This window comes from Ciconia boyciana, chromosome 5 (genome assembly GCF_034638445.1).
Source record: "Ciconia boyciana chromosome 5, ASM3463844v1, whole genome shotgun sequence".
NCBI classification, from domain to species: Eukaryota; Metazoa; Chordata; class Aves; order Ciconiiformes; family Ciconiidae; genus Ciconia; species Ciconia boyciana.
The window spans coordinates 66,930,760-66,951,837 of record NC_132938.1 but is presented as its reverse complement, the minus strand read 5'-3'; the positions used below and the strand labels follow the sequence as shown (position 1 = coordinate 66,951,837).

At 45.2% G+C, this 21,078-nt stretch overlaps 1 protein-coding gene and 1 long non-coding RNA gene across 6 annotated transcripts in view; one reads left to right on the top strand and one right to left on the bottom strand.

Annotated features, from left to right (window-relative positions):
* Nucleotides 1-290: 290 nt before the first annotated feature.
* Nucleotides 291-16,392, bottom strand: LOC140652421 (uncharacterized). Of its 2 annotated transcripts, XR_012042782.1 has the most exons (7): nt 16,150-16,392; nt 14,693-14,733; nt 11,148-11,295; nt 9,549-9,685; nt 3,373-3,462; nt 2,319-2,520; nt 291-1,107 (listed from the first exon to the last, which is right to left on the bottom strand). It is a non-coding gene; the product is annotated as an uncharacterized lncRNA (long non-coding RNA). The 2 variants fall into 2 exon arrangements; XR_012042781.1 differs by lacking the exons at nt 14,693-14,733; nt 16,150-16,392 and adding an exon at nt 11,686-12,330 and having other exon boundaries at nt 11,148-11,298.
* The window catches only part of PPM1K (protein phosphatase, Mg2+/Mn2+ dependent 1K), a 20,688-nt gene continuing 12,259 nt past the window's right edge, over nt 12,650-21,078 (top strand). For all 4 annotated transcript variants that reach the window (XR_012042780.1, XR_012042779.1, XR_012042778.1 and 1 more), the window contains exons 1-3: nt 12,650-12,773; nt 16,357-16,884; nt 17,459-17,559. Coding sequence is in view for 1 of the 4 variants with exons in the window: in XM_072863150.1 (XP_072719251.1) it covers nt 16,445-16,884; nt 17,459-17,559 (541 nt within the window). In the remaining 3 variants the exon portion in view is untranslated. The remainder of the gene's footprint in view (nt 12,774-16,356; nt 16,885-17,458; nt 17,560-21,078) is intronic.

The window sequence follows — 21,078 nt, the reverse complement described above, 5'->3', positions numbered from 1 at the left end:
GCATTGGCTCCTGTGGCACTGTATAGCCAGTCCCTCTGAGAGCTGCTGGTGGGGGGAAACCACAGCCCTGGTGGGGCACGGGACGCAACAGCAAAGATATTGTCTGTCACTCATGGGCTGCAGAGAGTCTCAGCAGGACTCAGCTGGTACTCGTGCTTTGTGCTCTTTTTCTTTGTGGAGTTTGCATTTGCAGAGCCTTTTCAATAAAAGGAAAATACTTTCTAATATGAATCAGTGCAATAGAAATTGCAATGCGACTTATTTAACTGACACGCAGGTCATGTTACATTATTTATTTCTGTACCAGAGCCTGAGGTTATATTTAATGTGCCCTTTGGATTCTTGCTGGGAATGAGGAACGTGGATAAGTGGACACACCTCTTAGAAGAACTTCTGTTTTCAGAGCTGGTCCCAATGACTAGCAGCAAGACACAAAAAGCGTTTGTGTTTCCAACGGAGCAGGTGATGACTCCCCTGTACAGACAAGGGCACAAGGGAGGATAGCTCTGTGGGGAGGCAGATTGTTGCCCATGTGATGATTCAGGGAAAGGGCAGCCCATCTGCCATCAAGCCCCCAGCTTTTGCTATTGTCCAAGGTGTGTATGAGCTGCAAATACTCAGATACCCCTTAGTCTGGCCTTTGGGTGGTTTTTGCTTTCTTCCTTGTCAAGGTACTTTTGTCTTCAAACAGTCTTCCCATAAAATACTTCCCATAAACTGCGATTTTGATTGCAACACATTTAAAGAGGTGGGCAGCGAGCTGGTGTTGTCCAAAAGTGTGAAGTGGGTGGCTGTAGCACTGCTTTGCCCTCAGACTGCAGGTAAACCCAGCAGTCTCATTTTGGTGAAGTGCCAATGACTGGACCAGCCTTCAGACCAGCCAGGGAGCACCTGCTGAACAGGCAGGGAGGCACGTGATGAAAAGCTGACTCGATGCCACCACGGTCTTGCATTTGTAATTCTACGCCTGGTTCTATGAAAGGCCCCAATTCTTGAGAAGGTACAAGGAGGTCCCCTAACTGCAATGTCCTAACCAAACCTACTCTCTTTTAGCACCCGAGAAGAGACAATGTGAGAACCAAAAGGCAACTTCTTGACCCATCAAGCCTGCAAATAAAACCAAATGGGGAAGTTACCTGAAAATCTCCACAGCAATATAGTCATTCCAGATAAACACCTGCAGAGCACAATAGACAGGTTTTCTTGGTGCTGGGCAATTAAATCTCCATCAAGGTATAAATCAAAACACCAGCTTACAAATCATCATCATAAAACATTGCTGGAGGTTATGTTTCCCTGTTTCTTTTCTACAGTTTACTAACATTGGGTCTTTCTGGAATATGCTCTTTTACATTTGTCAGAGAGTAAGTCAGAAATTGAATTCAGGTATATGGATGAGTCTTAAAATCTGGAAGATAATATTGTGAACATTTGTTAAGGCTGCTTGTGCTTTCTTTGGTTGGAGATTATATTCACTTGAATCCGTTTCATATTATTATGTAGATGTATGCACAGACATAAAGCTATCAGATGTGTTAGCTGCATTTGCCTTTGAAGCATCTGAAGGTCTGTCCTGTCAGTTAGATTGTCCACGTGTAACTGATACCTCCGCCCTCCCCGATTTATACATGTTGGGAAAGTGCCCAACTAGGAGCTGGGCCATCTGCAACAGGTGTCTCATGTCTTGATTTCTTACTGTCATAGACTGAGGTCTGTGAAATTCAACTTTGCTGCACTACAGAATTACTTAAGTGCATTACCTTGCCCATTGAGACAAACAAATTAAATTTGCTGCTGATGATGTATATTGTGTTGTACTGGGCACTCTGCCTTTTCTTTATTCCAGCCTTACAACATCAAAGCATTCATTGAAAGAAGATGGTATCATACTGTCTGCATTAAGTGACATTTTACTGTGCAGGTCATGCTGAAGTCCTGTTAATTTCCATCTCCCTTGTGTTGTTTCTAGTCATATGTTTTAGAAATTCCAGTAAGAAATAAGGATAATATTTTGTATGGCTTTGTCAAATATTTTGAATGTAGTTTGTGCAAAGGTCAAGTGTTCCTACATGGTCAACAAGTGATAAGCAATGTTTAATAATGTGCCATTTAAAATGAGTTAGTTAAAAGACAGTCTAAAAGTGCTGGTTTTCCAAAGGCTCACACAGTAATACACTGAATTCAGAAACAGGTACATTGTGACTGCTCTGTGGAGTGGAGGCCTCAGACAGCACAGAGGCCAAGCAAAAATAGACAAGAGGTGCCTGTGGAGAAGAGAAGGTATAAATCTTGCAGAAACAGCAGACAACTCAACTTACCTTGAATAGGGTATTAATGGTGGCTCCCCTGAAATGAAGACCTAGGGTCCATGTCTCTTGTCTGCCTGGAGTACTGGTTGTTAGCCCCTGCAGAGATGTCTAGGGGAACGGCCGGGTCTCCTCAGCTGCCCAGAGTCTGCTTAGGGACGCTGCAGAATGCAGGAAGGATCCTCGGCTCCGGCTCTGCAGTTTCAGCCCAGACCTAAAGCAGCATATTGGAAAAGATGTACCCTAGCATCTCATTCACTGTTCACGCTGTGATTTAGGATTGACAGCAGTTAGGACAGAAGCAGCATGTGTACATGTTTCTGTTTGTTGCAAGAGCGTTTAAAAACAGACCTTGTAAATCCTCAAACAATGGTGGTGATGGCAGGGCACAACCACAATGCACTCTGCTCTGTGTAAGAGGGAATTCTGTCCAACCATAGCTGGAGCATGATGATTGCAGGGAGGAAGGAATGGGGCCACAGAGGGGGGAGATTTAATAAAGGTTAAATGTACTTTCATGGAGCATCTTGGCTGGTTCTGTTCTACAGTAACAACTTTACTGCTGTCAGTAAGAAAGTTGCCATTGATTTTATTTGTATGAGACGACTCCCCCTATCCCCCCCAAAAAAGAAAGTTCTGGAAAAAAACAGGAGATACTCAGTGTCATTAATTCCCCATGGAAGTACATTGTTGAAGAAGCATCATGGCTTGTGGACTCAAGTACTAAATAAAAGCACTATACTTACAGTTGAGCAAGATACGCTGGATGTGCCTGACAGTACTGTGTTTTGCTAAAGAATGGTTGCACTTCCATGCGTCCTGCACCTCTGCAAGATCTTACCTGAATGTGGGCTGACCCATTCATGCATTTTCTTATTTGTGGCACCAAGCATAACAAATGTTTTTGCTTATTTCAATACATGGATCAAGCCATATTAGAAAAACAGTTTTTTCACAGTGGTGTAGAAAAAGATGAGATCTTAAATACAGGCTGGGGCCAACCTGAAACCCCAAACGAGAGAGAGAACATAATCATGCGCAGATGCAACTGCACAAAGTCACTCACCTGGAAGGTGAAGACAGAACGGGCCGAACAGCTCACAAGGGTCTCCAGGAGCAGAGACCCAAGGCGTGTGGAGTTAGGACCTGTGAGAACCTGCGAGGGAACACTTCTGTTTACCCAGATTTTCACAACCAATCGAATAACCTCCAGCGTTTCGGTATTCACCCAGGACTACATCTGGGGCAGGCTTGCCCAGATTTAGAATACAATAGGTGACAGATTGAATCAGGATGTGCTTACCTCCTTGAAATTAGCATTCCCTTAGCTAGATGCAAAAAACAGGTAAGCTCTGCCACTTCTTGGCACAGTAGAGCCAAGAATTAAGGAACCATTCTTCACTTGTTTTCGTCAATACTTACTATTGTATGTGCAACTCTTTTCAAAACTGGCTTCTGAATTACCCTCCTCTTGGTCTTGAAAATACACAAATAATATTCCTAAATATTGTCCTAGATAGTTAATCCTACTCAGGTGAATAGATGCGAGCAGAGCAAGCACAGCGTGATGTTTAACAGTGTCACCTCCATTTAATATGGCACCTCCACTCCTTGAACAAAGCTAAACACAAATACTGTCTCTTTCCTCTCCCTGTATTGTGTTACCCTGAAAACTAAAGAGGCCTTTTCCTTCAAATGCTGACAATATCATTCATTTCTTTGTGCTGAAGAGATTAGGTGAAAGGCAGAAGCAGGATTAATTTACCACTGAGGTAAGGGGATGGAGTCCTGTTGATTTCAGCTGAGCTGTGTGCTCTCTTGCATCAGTGGGGGATTTGAACCTGAAGCTGAAGGTGCATTTTTGAAGATGAAACTGATCTTCTGAAAACAGTGAAATGTTTCTGTAGAAAAGTAACTAACTGTATGGGGCTTGATGACCTGGCCTAGCCATCAGCAAATCCTTCCAGCTTCAAAACATTTTCAGGAATTTATTTGCCCACAAACAATCATTGTTACTTACTACCACAATTACTGTAACACCTCGAAGACCTGAAAGACCATTGTCTTTGGCACTGCACAGAAGGCCACTCGGAATAAATCCCAAGCTAATGCCTGCTCACTGTCATCCATCAGGATGAGAGCAGCTCCTTTTTGTCAGTTTTTTCCATGTGACAGTATGCCTTTCTAACAGGAAAGGGTTGTCTGTCTGTCCGCAGCTGGAGAAGACTGGGACAGTTTTGTGTCAGTGGGCACCAGGGAAGGATCAGCACAAATGTTGGTGCTCCAGGCAGCCCAAACAGAGGGCAGCCATACACGTTAGACAGGGCACTCCTATAATCCTCCTCAGTTCTTGAAGGAAACCAACAGTGGCAAGGAAGGTGCCCTCAGGTTTCCGCAAAGCTTCATATTGTCAGTGCACAACGCTGACAATATACAGTTACGTGCAATGCAGTAATGAGCTGGCTGCTCGGCCTTACACTGCTCATGGACCAGTACCCTCCTTGACAGCTAGCCCAGGAGCTAGTCCAGCCTCTGCTGAACACATCACAACTGCTTCTGTGATCACCCTTGCAACACTCCCACTGATGCTGAGAAGTCTTCTTGCCCCCACTTTGCAGATGAGAAGTGGAGATAAAGCCAGGACTATGAAGTAAAGTGAGGACTCAGCCACAGGCTTGGGTCACCTCGCTGAAAAAGCTTTAAGTTACCACTTCGCACCTCTGATAGCCTAGAAAAAGAGCTCATCATTGCAACTGAACTGACAAAATAACCAGTTTATGCATCTTACCTTAATCAGTAAAAAGTGCATTTCCCCATAAATACTCTGTCAGCAGTAGACTCAGTTCTGGTTGTTCTCAGCATCCTCACTCCATGTGCATCTGGCTGTTTGTCCCTACCATCCACCCTTTCCCCCAGGGATACTCATCTGATTCATGCACTAAACTGATCTGAGTTTTAAAAAAAACAACAATGGGAGAAGATGTCAGCAGCAGATAGTCTGCAAGTGCAGAATCACAGCAACTACGCCGCACCCCAGATTCCCACTAACTGTAATGGGGCCATACAGAAGGTAGATGGCAAAGTAGGCAAAGATTGCACATTGAATGGAGTGGTCTGTTGCTTACACACGGTATTGCTACGTGTCGCTCTCATGCCAAAACAAACAAAGATTACACACTGCTGAAGTTTTTGTTCAGTGCTGGACGTGATTTTGAACACATCCATCTTCCTGTGGGCCCAATGCTAACTGCCCTGTGGGCAGTTCCATGCTAAGTCAACATGAGGATTCTCAGAAGTTTCCGTATGCTTTGGGTCAGACCCTATAAACTGACAGGTTCACTTGTAAACACAAGATTTCATTAAATTGTCTACATTACAAAATGATGCTACAGGATTTCATTTTGCATGCAGGCTCTGTGCTTTTTGGTTTTTTACAAACACGTATTTTAACTTGAATATTGTCTCAGGTTTTGTCTTACAGAAGAGGCATGGATTTATAACACTGAATGCCTATTATCCTATTCTTCCTGTTTGCTCTCAGGATGAAGTAGTAACCCTTTCCATAATAGCAGGTAGTGGTTGTATTAACAACAACTAAGCAAAGATGAGTACAGCATCAACAGGAAATAAAAACTGCGATTAAGTACAATAATGCCACAAACTAGGTCACACAGGAGCTGACTTCTGTATGATTTCTACCTTCAGAAATTTCTGCTGATTTCTGCCTTCAAAACCACGAATACAAAGTAGCAACCACTGTCAAAAAGCACTCTCTTTTTCTGTGTAAGTTCTAGAAAAGTCTTTCTCTTGAGAGTTACAGAAAGAAAAGCATGGCCAAGCAAGAAGATATTCCTACAGAGCATTCCTAAAGAAACACAAGTATCAGAATACTCACTCTTAAAGGATATTTGTCAGGGTTTACCTCACTTTACCAGCTTATTTTCCAAGTCGCCCAAAAAAGGCCACCACAGGCAGGCTCTGAAGGTCAACAGACATGGGCTATTTCAGACCAACAATGCTGTGACTGTCAGAGACGTGGGCACTGGCAGTCCCTCTTCTTCCCTCTTGAATACCTGCTCCAATTTTAGCTCAGGCACAGAACCCAGAGACACTCTCTCTCTCTCAAATCAACACCCTAATTAATTAATTTAGGAGTCTGTTGGGAGGACTTGGCGTTTCCCACCACACACAGAAACCCAGACCTCCTGGGTGCCAGGGTAGAGTGAAAGAACTCACCGTACTCAGCACTGTACATGCTGAGGGCATGACAGGCAGCTTTCACGTGCTACGCTAGGTCTGCCTCTGTGCCTCTGAAGAGTTTTAGAGAGAAGCCTCACATAGAGGCTTTGCAGCAACCAAATCCCTAGGTAACAAAGGCACAAAATGAGAAAATTACTCGTACTGCTTCTTACTCTATGGCAGCAGGAACAAGCTCTGACCTTCCAGCCAGGAAAAGTAAGAAGTCTGCCCCCACAGACTCCAGCGCTGCTGGAGCATCCGATCAGGCTCTCGCAGGGCTGACGACAAACGCCAGGCAAATGCCCTCCATTAGGATCGCTGTTAAACACATTTCCCCTGAGCAGCATTTGTTTTCTTTAAGATTCTCAGGTTAGTTCTGCTAAAGCTGCCTTAAATCCCAGATGTCGATATCCAATAGGGAAGGCAATCCAAATCAGAATAAATAAATAACTGTAAAGCTTTGGAGGACAGCAGAAGAGGTGCTTCTTTATATTAATGACACCTCCCGGATTCCTCACCATTAACCCAGCTAATGGCTTTACATTTCTTTTGATCATAAACACTGAAATTGGGATCGAAGGATAAATTATCTGATGCCCCAGACGCTTGAGATGAAAGACAAAAAAAAGAATACGAGCTGTGCTCAGTTAAGAGCTGTGCTTAATACCTCTTTAAAAGGGAATCACAAGTCACTAGCATTTTCTTGGGGCGGGGGGCAGAGGGTTAGATGAATGAGAAATAAAAAAACCCATTCCTCACAGTCGCTGGATGAGAGAGCAGCCAATAGTGAGCGGGGCCAGCTCCTCCACCCATCAGGGTGCCTGTGCTAGCTCACCACCAAGAGGTGTGTCCTTGCATGTCTGGAAAAAAGTCTGGCAGGCAGTGAGCTTCCCTCTACACTCCAGGGCTGTTGGACTGCAAGGAACTGTGCATGACCTGGCAGTGTTTTAAACAAGTGTCTTTAATATTGCAAAGCTGATCCGAACCCAGCATGATACTTAATAGCATGCGTCGATCTCTAATGAAGAGTGGTTGCTAAGGAAACCACTTAAAAGCCTGCTTTAAAATATTTGCCACGTACTCAAAAGCCAGAAAAATTTCCTGCTGTCAAATTACAACAGCTCTTCAAAGGTCATTAGGAATATTCTTTAATCATTAAGATAGAAATATGCACGTGGTTCCTCTCAGCAGACAGATGACTGAATTCTGATCTGGGATATTATCTTTGTAAAACTGAAGTCACGTCACTGAAATGGAATCAGCTGTGCTACTGCGCAGCCATTCCAGAGATCAGATTTTTCAACTACGTATTTCTAATACAAAGTTACCATGTCTGACATCCTAATGTTTTTAAGTATCACAACTTCTAACTTATGATACTTCACAATGGTTCAAGTTCAAGGACAAATTCAATTTGCACAGCTAAAATGCTGTAAATGGAGAACGCCAAAGGCACAACGTGAAGGGCTAGGAACATTCTGTTCTAACTCACTTTTTCTTGCATTTAAGAGGACAGATTCTTCACTAGGGGCACAAAAAGCTCAACAAAAACCTTTTTTTCTGTTTCCAAATAAACTGCCTGAATACTCAGAAGCCATTTAAAGTTTCAGGATAAACAAAGCAACCATTTTTTTTATTTTCAGAAAACATGGTGTATTGGGTCTGGCTGGGATGTAGTTAACTTTCCCCATAGTAGCCCTCATAGTGCTGTGCTTTGTATTTGTAGCTAGAGCAGTGTTGAAAACACACCAGTGTTTTGGCTATGGCTGAGCAGTGCTGGCACTCTTGCTGAGGAGGGGCAGTGATAGAGCAGCTTGGTGGGCACGTGGTGGCCAGCCAAGATTAACCAACCACACCTGGGATCACTACGTACCGAAACCTGACTTTTGTTTAATGACTACAGCTAATCCTCTAGGCGTGCTTTTGATCTGACCTTCACAGAAAGTGTACAGTGTTTAGATATAGGAGTTTATTTTCCATTTTTACCGGGACAGAAGCTAGCCGTATCATCTGAATTGAGAGGGGTCCTGTGACAACAGATGTGCAGCTGAATCCCATCTTTCCTACGAATGAGAACTGGTTTAGAGCCAGCAGTTTGATCTGGGCGCTCCTGTGAATCTGCACCATAGCCATCCTGTTTCAGAATACCTTCCGTCTCTGTATATATCATGGGTCCCAAATGAGACAGAAACTTGAGTAAGATAACCAGAGGAAACAAGACTATCATATCATAAAGTCTAAGCACACAAGGGATGTCACATCAACAGTAAAAGTATAGAGCATGAGTCTGAGAATTAGGCATTGCACGTCATTTGAACAGTGCCAAAAATAATACAGTTTCACTTTTCTATTTCTTGTTTCTAATCAGAATGCTTATAAGCTTTCTTAGTCATGTTCCAATGTTAACACTATTATTATTTATGCAAGGGCAATACCTGGCAAGAGTGCCAAAAACTGCATTTCCCTGGAAGAAGGAAGCCACTTTTCACCCATAGCCTGAGGACTGTGTGCAGTCCTTGTCAACAAGGAGAAGCATGGCAGCTCCACCAGGGCAGGCAAGCTGGGGATAAGGGTGACAGTGAGGTAGCCAGGGACCTCAGCACCCAAACAGGGAGAGCCAGGCCAGCTGGTGACAGCAACAGGGGTCGGCTTACGGTCCAAGGACCACCAAGCCTGACCATAGAGACAAGACAGGTTCGAGGTCAAGCCAGGAAGTTACATCAGCTGAGGAAGCACAGGATCAGCGAGATACATGGCCAGGCATGGGCATATCTACAGCATGGTTGGGGCAAGGGTCTGAGCTTAAATTCAGCTCCTGAGCCAGGGGATAGAGATCCCCACTAAGGTTTCCCACAGCTCCTTTCCCAGCACCAAGGTCCGTGCTGCCAGCTGGGCCATGCCAGGGCTGGCCACAAGCACAGGCAGCCAAATGCCCACAGCAGGGGTTCTCCGCGCATTTAGGGTCTGACAGCAGCCATGCACGCCTTTCCCACGTTAGCTCACCTGATTTTGAAGGGCTGCCTTTGAAAAGTGCCATTAAAAATGATGGCTGTTGCCAATTATTTGAAGGTCAGTGTTAAGAGGGTGACTTCACCACAGCCACGGGATGTTCTCTGGTCTCTTCTGATCTGCTTGCAAACCTAGAGAGTACAGAGATATAATTAGCTAGGAGTGTACCATAGGGAACAATTCTTCACTTATGAGGATAGAAAGCATGGTGAAAAAGTTAAGTTCTCCCACTTGTAACGTCAGGCACTGCAGAGCACATTGTGCTGGTGAGAAAAGCATGGTGTTCAGAATCAGTTTGCTCTGCGTTTCTAGCTTGATCTGAGATCTAATACATGGAGATTACAATGGACGTTTCTTTTCCACCCACCCAAGAATCATAGCTGCTGTGTGTTCAGTTACAATGCTGGGCAGGACAGCATGCTAGCACACCGGCAGCCAACCTCTCTGCCCCTGGCAGTTTGGTTTGTTTTCCAGTCACATGAGAGAGTCAATTAAGCTTTTAGAATCCAAAGATGGAAGCACGCAGAAAAGAAGGATGAGTAAAAAAGGGAAGAGAGGTAGCAGGAGAGAAATAATCACAGGAATATGTGCAAATTGTGAAGGAAAAGGAGAACAAAATAAAGCATAATTGGTGGCAGGGGAGGGAAAGGTCAGGAACATGGAGAAGCAAAACCAGAAGCAGTAAGAAAAGAGCAAGAAATAATCTTGCAAGAGCAGAAATTCCTTGTTAGGAGAGATGGAATCTAGAAAACTTAACTCAACCTTTAGGGAAAAAAAATGTAAGGGGAAAGTCCAAATTAACTGTTTGCAGTGAAAAATAAATGTTGCATAGTACAAATTCCTGCTCTTCCTGTTTCTGAAATTGTTTGCCTCCTGTCCTCTGAGTGCTGTCAGAGGCCGCTCAAAGTACCAAGTGCTGCACCGTAGCCTATCCCCCCCGCCCCCACGTATTCCCCTACAGACCCTTGCCATTGTGCCCTGGCCTCATCTTCAAGCCTGCTACCTTCTCACAAAGCTGTTCTTATGCCTGCTGCCTCTTTCCTCCTGCCACCTCAAATTCCTGCTGCTGCCCCTTCAGCTGCCTCCCACTTACCTTCCAAAGCCCTGTGAATATAAGAGTAGTTCCATTGCACATAAAAGCTCAGCATGAAACATTTTTAATTTCCATGCTGGCTTTCACTGCAAACTATCAAGGGCAGAAATTGTCTCTCAGCTCTTGTGCCTAATATCATATAGGTCCCTGACACTTTTGGGAAGCCCCTGCTGGTACCACTCTGTAAATAGCAATACCTGTTTTACAGGGTAACATCCTGTTTTCATTCTTGATAAATCACTGTGCTAGTTTGGATACACTTCTGTATGGATCACTTCTGCTTAGGAGAACTGCTGCTCTTTGCCAGGAGAACTGGTTTCGACGGAGCATTGTTTTTCCTTTGTCTCACTGAGGACAAATGGGAACCAGGGAACAACCCGCAGTGACAGATGACAAAAAGATCCCAAAAAGACTCAGAGGGTCAAATTTAATTTTAAATGTTGAGTGGGACACCACATATCTGGAAACCAGAACAATTTGGTAGGTACTACCATGCTTACCTAACCCCTTCTTCTACTCGTAGACCCACACAGTGAGAGCTCTGAGAGTTTTTTCTTGCTGCTTTTCTGTTGCCGGGAAGCCAGAAGCCAATGGATTTTGCAGTCAAGGCACATCATGCAGTGGGCACTAAGACTGCTTAGCTGTCCCCTACTGAATACAGAAGGGAGTCAGCTGACATAAAGCTTTGTTCAGAACACAGTAAAGATGACATTGCGGTGGATGATAAATATTAATGGCAGCTTTGACAGATTAAGGATGCCACCTAATAACAGCGCTAGATATAGATACATAGGTCCAAGTTTTTAAGAATGTGTACTCACAGTCAGGAGACCAAAGAACTTGGTTTCCTGAAATATTGGTGCCTTTGTGAGGTCCCTAGTTGGGGAATTGAAATCATCAGTCAGTCTGTAAACCTACAGGTCCAGTATCACATTTTAAAGGCTTTTTATGAGGTAATGTCAAAGTCAATCACAAAGAAGAGTTAGAGGCGATAATGCTCTTGAAATTAAAAAAAAAAAACACCAAAAACTCCCTTACCTCACGAATATCTGGGATAAACCTGACAGTGACCTCCTTAAGCTCCTATGGAAACTACATCGGCTCCCATTTTTCTCTTCAGGTTTCTATTTTCAAGTACTCTTGTCTCCAGTGGACAGCTTGAGGTCAATGGGAAGGTGCGTTTCAAAGGCTTTTTGTAATTAGTCATCCGATTTGCCAGATTGCGCCAAAGACTGTGTCAGTAGCACAGTGCCATGCAAATGATCTCTTTAAACTGCCATTTGGATACGGGTCAAATGAGAAGGAGGCAGCAGGAGTGTTTTTTTTCCACAGAAACAACCGCCTTGGAGGAGCACACTCGACCGTATTTTAAATCTGTTGCCGTAGTTTTCCTTAACGACATGCGCTTTTTTCTAAAGCCCTTTTGAGAAGCCCATGTGCAGCAGCTGCAGACACAGCCTGCCCGTCCCTGCAGTCGGGCTCTCCACCTGGCCGAGACCGGCTTCGCGGGGCGAGGAAGGCGGCGGGGGTCAAACAGGGGACTGTGCAGGGACTCCGCCGGGGCAGCGCCACGAGCCCGACGCCTTCGCCTCGGCCAAGGCCATGCCGGCTCCCTCCCGCTCCTGCGGGGGTCCCTCGCCCCTGCGGGGGGAGGACGGAGACAAGCAAGAGCCGCTTCGGCTGGAAAGGCGCAGCGCGGCGAGAAGGCAGGCGCGGGGCCGCCACAAAGCTCCCGGCAAGAGCCGCCTCAGGGCCTCGCTCCCCCCCTGCCCGCCGGCTGCCGGCCTCCCCTGCCGGGCCCCTGGCGGCAGGCGGCTGTCGGCGGCCCGCCACGGCCAACGGCCGGGCGCGCGGCGGGCGGGGCGGGGCGGGGGGGAGGCTCGGCCGCCGTGACGGCCGCCATTGGGGGTGGCGGGGGGCAGGGCTGCGGCGGGACGGCCCCTGACGGCGCCCGATTGGGCCGGCGGGCTCCGGCTGGTCGGCGGGGCGGGGCCGGGCCGGGGGAAAAGCCAGCGGGCGGCAGCGGCGCTCGCGCGTCGGCAGCCTCGCTCAGGGGAGGCGCGGATCTCGCACCGCTGGGGCGCAGCTCCCCGCCGCCGCCGCCGGCCGCCCGGGCGCGGAAGGAGGTAAGGGCCGCCGCTTCTCTCCCGGACCGGTCCCCTGAGGCAGCCCCGCGGCCGCGCCGAGGTTTAGCGCCGGGGCCCCTTCACGGCGCAGCCTGCCCGGGGCCTGGGGTGGGGGGTAGGGCAGGGCGCCCCCGGCCGCGGCGGGGAGCGGGGCGGGGGGCCAGGGCTCTAAAACTTCTCCCTCTGTTCGCCCGTTTCGGCGCGGGGAGCGGGATGGGCGGTGCGGGGCTCCGGGCGGTGGCTGGGGCCGGGCCGCGCGGCGGTAGCAGCGAGCCTGCCCTGGGAAGGAGGCGCGCTCCGCTCCCGCTTACCGACACCGGTCCCTTCCGGCGGCGGTGGCAGGTGCAGTCTCACGCGCCTCGGCAGGGGAACGCCAGCAGCGGCGGAACAGCGGGCGGGAGGAGGGAAACAAACGGGCACTATCGGTCTCCGGGCGGGCGGCCGCCGGGGCAGCACCGCGGGCTGCTTCGCCGGGCTGGGGCTTGCTCGCCTTCCTCGCTTCTCTGCGTTTCCTTCTCCTCCAGCTGCGGCTGCTGCGCGGGGTTTCTGCTCTGTCTGCCCGCTTAGGTGTGGCGGCCGGGGGTGGGTCCCGGCCCGCGCTTCGGCCGCTAGGCCGCGCAGGAAGGCGGCAGCGGAGAAGTGAGGAGTAGCCTCTGGCCTGCCCGCCTGTCTCGCTGCCGACCCCTTCACCGCAGCCGGGAGGAAGTGGCTGCAGCAGAGACATCTCTCCCCTCACGGAGGGGCTTGCATTAAAGACGAGATCTGTGCTGGTTACATCAGTCTTTTCCTCAGAGGCGCAAACGGCGCTGCCTAAAGTAACGGCACAGCTTTTGTGTACATAGAATAAACCCGTCCTAGCTCGCTCAGTCGGTCGTGTACTAATTTGTAATTAGTAAATAGCAGCAGAAACCTCTTGAAATTGCTGCTGTCTGTGCAGTTTATTATCCAGGCAGGGGGTGAGATTATATTGTCACAGATTTAAAAAACCCTCTGATTTAAGACGAGCTTAACATACAGAAACATACAGTACTGCCCACATCTGTGGGGTTTGGAAAGCATGCAAGGCAAGTGCACTTATACGTGTTCAGAGTTTTAAATTCCTTTTTAAATATGTTTGAATCCCCTGGGGCAGCAGGCATGCCTTCCCTTTCTTCCGGGTTTCTTTTTTTCCCCCTTGTCTTCTCACAGTCTGGAAAATTTCCATCTGCCAAGCAGCAGTCAGGCTGTAAAAGGGGCATCGTGCATGTTGAACTACAGTTTAATCGCTCCCTTCATTTGCTTTAAGCATTGTCTTTCTGTGTCTATCTGCAGGAGCTATTTCTTTAAGTTAAATGTGTACAGATTAACAGGATCAGATGGAGCACCTCAAAACAGCTTTCCACCTACAACTGTCTTGGACTTTGGCTTTAACACCAGTGCCCCCCTTTCCAATACCTCGGTCTTGTTTTGCACAGTTGGACTTGCGCTATGTTTGCAAACGTACCAGTTAGGAAAGCCCAGACTGTTATATGTCCAGCTGAAAGTGCAACTATTTACATCACAGAAACTAAAGATCAGGTTCCTACTCCTGACTTGCAGAGACACTTGAAAAGCCAAACTGTTGTCAGTATTTATACTTACTTGAAAAAAAGGCCTTTTGAAAATTGAAATTGATATGGAACAAATGCATTAATTAGCTTGGGATTTTGGATTAATCCTCTGATTCATGCTGTGGATACAGGGAAAACTAAATATAGCTAACATTTCACGTTCTCCTTTCAAGCTGACAGAAGTGAAACCAAGTGTGGGTTTTGTTAATTGGCAGGCTTTCAATTTGGTTGTGCTGTGTTTCACAGAAGGAAGTTAACATACTGTTGTTATGAGTCAAGGGTAACAGAAAAGTAAAAGCAACTCAAGAAAGTAAATCAGTTTTTAAATACCTGTAAGTATACTGAAATAAGGATCTGATGTTGCCGTCACCCTACAATAAAATGGAAAATCTTAAAATTCCAAGCGGTCAGTTCCACTTACCTGGTGGCTGAGCCCACATTGGTCTGGTGCAACAACAGTGATTTGCAGTGTGTTTGGCTTTTTAACAAGTTGACAGTTACTCTCTAAGTGCTAAGTAAAGAAACCTTTCTTCATCCAAGAATTGCATGAAAGGTAAACCAAGAGCACATCTAAAGCAACATGCTTTGAGCTGTGAACAGCAAGTTTAATGGAGGCCTCCAGAAAGCTCGTGTCACAGCCATTTTCTACTAAAGCAACTACTTACTCAGATACCTTTGATAGTGTGTTTTTGCAAGCACCCAGATTTTGCCTAGTAATTTAAAAAAGTAGTTTTAACAAATATTTCAGATCTACAGATGCAATTGTGATTGGCATGGGGAAAGTACAATGGCAAGGCACTCCAGCCCAGAATTACAGCGTCTCTGGGGTACATGCATTGCTCTTTGCTGCTCGATTATGTCAGGCCACCCTGCTGTCTTCCCCCCTGCCCCCGCATTCACTGTGAGCCTGCATATTTTTAATTCCTTTATTGTGGCATATAATACCTTTCACTCATAATTTTGCTCTCAGCAAACTTCGAGTGATTAAGTTAGAAATCCCTCACTTAAAATTTAGTGTGGTTAGTTACAATGATCTGATGGTCCAGTTCAAATTACTCTGGTACAACAACATGGGCTTACTACAAACTGCACCCCAGCCTGTTGGACTTTCATCAAGTCGGGTGTTACTCTACAAAAGGTTAAATAAGCCAATCTTTCTACATTTTTCAGCATGCTAGATGAATCATCATTAGTGAATTTTTGTCTGTGCTGAGCCAAGTGGTGTGTTTAATTTATGTGAGCTAGAAAAGAGGTCTGAGAAGCCAGCAGAAGATCTTGCTTGCCTGTGTTAGCCAAGGGAGCCCATTTCAGGGTTATGTAGCAGAGAACTTCAGGACAGACAAAACAGCAGAGAGCTGCACAGGCTTTTTTTGGGGGAAGTTTGTGTGTGCAATTGTGTATGTCCATGGATACACTCTTAATGGTCATTCTTAGACAGGCTAAGAAAATCACAATTCACTTCACAGGTCTGTGACAAGTATTGTTCAAGTCTTCAATAAATGTGACAGAACCAAGTATCATGTGCAGATGAAAAAACTCTTTGAAATCTAAGCAAATATATTTCTCCCGCCTTCCCCCCTGGAAACCACAGCACGGATGTTTCAGCAACTGTTTGAAGAGCATGCATGATAAGCTCATTTTCATGACCTTACCTCATATTTTCACATACTCATATTTTTGCTGACATGGAGCAAAGTCATTATCGCTCTCATTTGCTCCATCACAACCTCTTCAACCTTGGAAAATTCAGGATATCATTATGCAGGTGACCATCAGAAATGCCTTACCTTGATCTGTCTGCAGTACTCACTATTAGAAGTGGGCTGGTCTGTGTAGGATTGTTTCTCTGTGTAGGATTGAGTCATGCAGATCCTGCTGTAGTTTCTTCTAGGCAGTGCTGCGCTATGCATGATTAGCGGGCTCTGAGGGTGACGTTGTTTCCTGAATGATGTAACTGAAAATTCCCTTTCCTGTGCTTCTTGTTTCCTGATCAGTTTTTGCTTTGTTCTCGAAGACATTCCAGCAGCCGTGTATCTTTTATTCCTGATCTTTTTTTCCTACGAATCTCTGTGAAGACAAGTTATGTCAACAGCTACTTTAATTAATTTGGTACGAAACGGAGGGTATCAAGTAAGGAGGAGAGCTGTGCTGACATCCCGCCTTTTGCAAGACGAGAAGCGTCTGACAGCTGTGTGCTACAGCTCCACCTCCGAGCGCCGTGCTTCCCGCTTTGATCCAGACGGGAGCGGGCAACCTACCACATGGGACACCTTTGGCATCTGGGACAATCGCATTGATGAACCTATTCTCCTCCCACCAAGCATAAAGTATGGGAAGCCGATTCCAAAAGTCAGCCTGGCCAACGTGGGCTGTGCTAGCCATATCGGAAAGCGTAAGGAAAATGAAGACCGGTTTGATTATGCTCAGCTGACAGAGAATGTCCTATACTTTGCAGTATATGATGGACATGGCGGGGCAGCAGCAGCAGACTTCTGTGATAAGTACATGGAAAAATATATTAAGTAAGTGTGCATCAAGTGAATGCGTGTCAAATGAATTACAGTAGAGATTCCTTCCTTAGGACTGAAAGGGAGCTGGTGGGTCATACACTGTTGCTAATCCTCCTAGCTGTATAGCCAGCTAGCCCAACGGGACAGCAGGAACACTGGACTGGAGCAGTCTGTTACATGGGACATGCTATGAACTACTTATTCTGTATGGTGCCTGCCTCATTGAGCAAGCCTGCAAAGACAAGAGAAGAAAATATGATTGTACCCACCTTCCAGGAAAGGACTGGGAACACAGAGTGTGAATTGACTGTTTTCAGACGGGGTCACTGTGATCACTGACCTATGGCTTGCTTACTCTTCTGTATCTGTGTCACATGCCTGGGTGTTGGAAGAGGAATTTTATCTATTTGCAAAATTATAGGATTATGCTTCCAGTGCAGGTCATTAGTAAAATCATATTACCTTTTCACTGAAATCCAGCATTATTCAATGCATGGAGGGAGGAGATAAGGCTATGGAAGAGACTGATCAAGATGTATACTTCTTGGAAAGAAGTTTAATTTTTTGTTTGCTTGTTTGTTTCCAGAGAATTTCTTGCTGAGGAGGAGAACTTGGAAAATGTTTTGAACAAAGCTTTTCTAGAAATAAACAAAGCATATGAAAGGCATGCTCATCTGTCTGCTGATGGTAGGTAAAAAAATAATCTACTCATATGGGTGTGGAGAATAAGGTTTTTCTTATTTGCTCAGTAGTTTTGTAGTAAAATGTCCAGAAAAATGCTTGAAAACAGTTTTACCTAATGTAGGATTTTGCTCTGATCGCTTACTGCAAATGAAACAATTATGCTTTACCTCCTTAAAATGAAAAAGCTGTAAAAAGTCTAAATCAAATTTGCTGGGGGAGTTATTAATCTGAATGTTAGCATCATCATCAGTTAATTTCTCTTAACATGATTCTGTCAAGGAAAGTGTTTGTCAAGTTAGTTAGCAAAGAGGGATTTAGGTTTGCAAGGAGCGTAATTTTACTGTGTGAGAAACCGGGGGGGTGGGGGGTGGTTTGTTTTTTTTGGTTGGGGTTTTTGGTGTTTGGTTTTTTGGTGTTTTGTTTTTTTTTTAATGCTGTTATTCCTGTAGGTTAAGCAACAGTGTCAAAAGTTCCCCTTTCTAACTTGGCTGCTGCACCTGAGGAGGAATGTAAGCCAAAATTAATACAATTGATATTGCTTCTGCACAAACAGAATCACAGGAGTAGCTGAGTGTGAAAGGGGAAAAAAGCAGTGAAGAGGAAAACAAGGTTGGCTGTGGTAAAGCTGGCACCAGCTCTTTTAGACTCCTTAGTCCTGGCTGTTAATCAAGTTCTTGTACGTATGTCTAGAGACTAAGTGTATCTGAAGTTCCAGTTCCAGCAATGGGAGCTTGTAGAGAGCAACTTGGGAAGGGAGATAGAGGTCCCCATCCCAGTTCTGTCCCAGGAGTTTCCTCAGCCAAGAGATACAATTTTAAGAGTCAGTTTAGCCAGTCTTAAAAAAACAAACAAACAAACAAAAATACCCCCCCCCCCCACCAAACAAGCCCAATCAACAAAAAACAAACCCACAACAACAAAAAAACAAAACAAAAAACAAACCAAAACCCAAAACCTGTCCCAGTGTGGGTGCAGGTGCTGGCAAAATGATGACTGACGTCGTTTCAGAAGAACAGAAAGTGTAAAGGCTTTCTCTCCAAGAAAGACTTGAAAGCAGCAAGCCCTCTAGAGACTGAAGTGATACTGCATTCTCAAGCTAGTTTTCTTAAGCAATGAATGAATACAGTCAAGTAATGGAGTGTCTTCCTGCACTTTAACTGCTAGATGAATCTAGGTAGACTCAAACATTTCCTGGCAGGACAGGTAGCCTGACTGTGAGGGCAGCACTGTGAGGGATACACGCCATTCCTCTTACCTGGTACAAGCTAAGGTATCAGGGGTATCAGAAAAAAAAGTCTTAAGTCCTGGAATGCAGCCCTTAAAAAAAGGGGATTAAATCTGTAAAGCTCATTTCCCCATTACATCCCATTTTATTTTTTTATATTGAAATCCTTTAAAAAAATAATGGTGTGGTAAAAAAGTCCAGAGTCACTTTTGACCTATGGGGTGAGTTTTAACTGAGCTCATGAACCACATCAGTAGAGCAAATGTGCTTTTTATTTGAGAGCCTCCTTGCAAATACGTTTTCATAAAAGCCCAAATTCAAGAAACTGTCTGAATACAGGCTTATGTGCTTCACTGGATCAGGACCTTTCATTTTCATTAACATGAAGGTCTGTTATATTTGTCCCCCTCCCTGCCCCTTTGTTAGTAGGACAGCTCTTGGTTTGGCTCATTGAAGTGACCTCTGTTAAGTGTCAGAGCAGCTCCTTGAGGAGAAGGATTGGGAACTGTACTTGGTATATTATTCTGTTATTCTGAAAACAGTTTCTGATTATAGCATTTCGTACATGAGACTTAAGGAACTGGATAACAACAATATTTGACATACAAGTTGTGCAGCAAGCTGAGCATTTTGGAACTGCTTATAGGGTTTTTTTCGTATCATTTAACTAACTGGTGCTGCTTAATGAAATATAATGCAAATGCCAGCAAATTTACGTAACAGTTACTAAGATACTGGACAAACCCTCTTCATTAAAAAAGCTCGAGGTCAAGCAAAATAGAGGGCAAAAGTATTGTCAAACATCCACAGGGGCCACACTCTGGCAAGCACTCACTCTTTCTCAGGTAGGCTGAGCACCTGCAAGCTCTTGCAGGAGCCAGTAGGATCTAAAAGTGCCCAGTGCTCTTGACTGGTTGCCCAGCTGAAAACCAAGCTATAAGGCAAAGAGTGAAGTAACAGGGTGCAAAAACAAGTGTGGATTTCTGAACTAATTAAACTTTTTGCATATCTGTTGTTAAAATAATTCAATACTATGTTGACTGCTTGTTGTGGATATTTTTGTTGTTGTTGCTGCTGTTTTGAAAGTTACATAAAATTTCAATGCTTGGCATGTATCCATGTTAGAAGCCTACTTCCAAACTGATTCAGTTTGCCAGCAAAACTTCTGATTAATTGTGGCTATTCTAGATGTGACTAGTCAAGACTGTTGCTAAAGTATCTTGAAAATGGTGTCCGGTTGTGTAACACCGGGTATCTGGGGTATGCTAGATGCTCCCCAAGACTGACCTCCTTTTGAAACCTGGCCATAGGCTGACAAAGTGGAAAATAATAGCTTAGTCTTGTCCCAGTAGATGATCCTGCCAGGGTTCACCCCTTTTACTGTATCTGCAAAAAAACCAGTGCATGTTCAGGATGTCCAGGTCTCACTAACACATGACCAGCTTTGAAAGTGTGTGCCTGGGTGTTTGAAGGAACATAAGTCCTGGGACAAATCCCTGTAGCCAAAATTGCGTGGATTTTGTTTGAGGCACTGTTTATAGTACTATTTAAGGGGTAAAAACCTCATAGAATGGCACAAATTTAACTGGACTACAGATGTGCCTTATTGGAGCACCTAGCTATGCCTTCAAGGGCATGGTGCTTTGTAGGTCACTTTACAATTATAGAATATTTGAAATTATAGATGGAAAATAGATAGCATAATAGTTTCTGTGAGCTTTCAATAAAAAAAAGGTATACGTATGTGTTCCAGGTACTGCTACTGTATCTGGTGTGCAGTTCAGTAGTGCTGTTGGAGTGCTGTACTGGCCCGCTGGAGACTGGTCCAGTATCCCCTCTGCCAGTGATCTGTACCTGTTGTTTCACACAAAAGCATAAGAAACTTGCTGTAGGCAGATCTGGGATAATCTGTCCTCCACCTAAATCCTTTGTAATCATTAACAGCTTAGAAATATGCCTGAGCCATGTTTGATATCTCTTTAAAAATGCATTTTCATTCACTTTCATGCATTTAAATATATCCAGTCACTTTTAAATCGCTGTGAAACTTAGGTATAGGGCACAGTAAAGGAAGCTCATGTCCAATATTATCCACATGTCATTATCCACAGGACAACTGTTAACACAGATGGACAGAATTTTCTGGTATTTTTGACCAGCCATAAAAACTAAAATGTAAAGGCTGAATAGCTTTGCTCAGCAAGGACAGAAATAAGGAAGTGAATCGTGTGCTTGAGGAAATTTGAGCATCTCTCTGGAGAAATGTAAGACAAACCCTCTCCTGGCCTAGTGCAGTC